General features: G+C 51.3%; 1 protein-coding gene across 1 annotated transcript in view; it reads left to right on the top strand.

Annotated features, from left to right (window-relative positions):
- The first annotated feature begins 207 nt into the window (after positions 1–207).
- Positions 208–852, top strand: part of kctd3 (potassium channel tetramerization domain containing 3) — a 22902-nt gene continuing 22257 nt past the window's right edge. The window contains exon 1 of the mRNA XM_080767129.1: positions 208–639. Coding sequence (XP_080623255.1) covers positions 569–639 — 71 coding nt within the window. The 5' untranslated portion in view covers positions 208–568. The remainder of the gene's footprint in view (positions 640–852) is intronic.

Here is an 852-nt window from a genome sequence, read left to right as displayed (position 1 = left end):
GGCTGGATCATAGGGCTGGTCTAGAAGAGCATGGTTTGGGGCGAGTCACCTCGCTCACAGACGGAAATCGAGCGTACCCGATCTGTGTCGCCGTTACGCCGTAGTAATATGCGTAGTATTCATAAATGTAATGACGTGCTCGACTCGGGGAGAGGCAGCCTTCTCGCCTGAGCAGCGGTTGCCAAAATGCTGCGCAAGATGTGATCCACGATAAGGAAAAGTCCACGCTCGCTCGCTCGCTCACCAGATCATCGCAGCAGGGAAAATAAAGGAGTACTGTGTCTCTGTTGGATGTCTTGGAGGAGAACAGGACCCCCCTGTCTCTGTCTCCTCGCCCACTATGCGGAGGAGGAGGCCATCTGCATGAGGCGCATGTTTACAGCGGATATTTGCTGGCCGCTGAGAGGACAGGACAGCCAGGGCAGCCTTCATGGGAGACAGGCGACAGGGCAGGGGACATCATCTTAACTGGGCATGAGCAGGGAGGGACGTATACAGTAGACAACATCGCTTATTCACAGTATAAAGAGCTGGATGGAAGCCTTGTGCATTTGCATTTCCAGTAAACATGGCAACGAATGGTAACCATTTAGCGTCTGGGATGGGAGAGATTATCCAGCTAAACGTCGGTGGGACGAGGTAGGCTTGTCATTATTAACATAATGAAACATAGCCTATGATAGATTATATGGGCTTATGATTGGCCAATTTGCCTGGTCATCGTCATCTTCTTGACCGTGCATAGTGTAACGCTAACGCATGGTAGGCTGTAGTAATAATACATGTGCACAACCTGTAATGGGCGCGCGCGCACACACACACACACACACACACACACACACACACACACAC

Source organism: Protomyctophum bolini, assembly GCF_963924005.1.
Source record: "Protomyctophum bolini genome assembly, chromosome: 1".
In the NCBI taxonomy this organism is placed as follows: domain Eukaryota; kingdom Metazoa; phylum Chordata; class Actinopteri; order Myctophiformes; family Myctophidae; genus Protomyctophum; species Protomyctophum bolini.
This window is presented reverse-complemented; position numbering and strand designations above follow the sequence as displayed.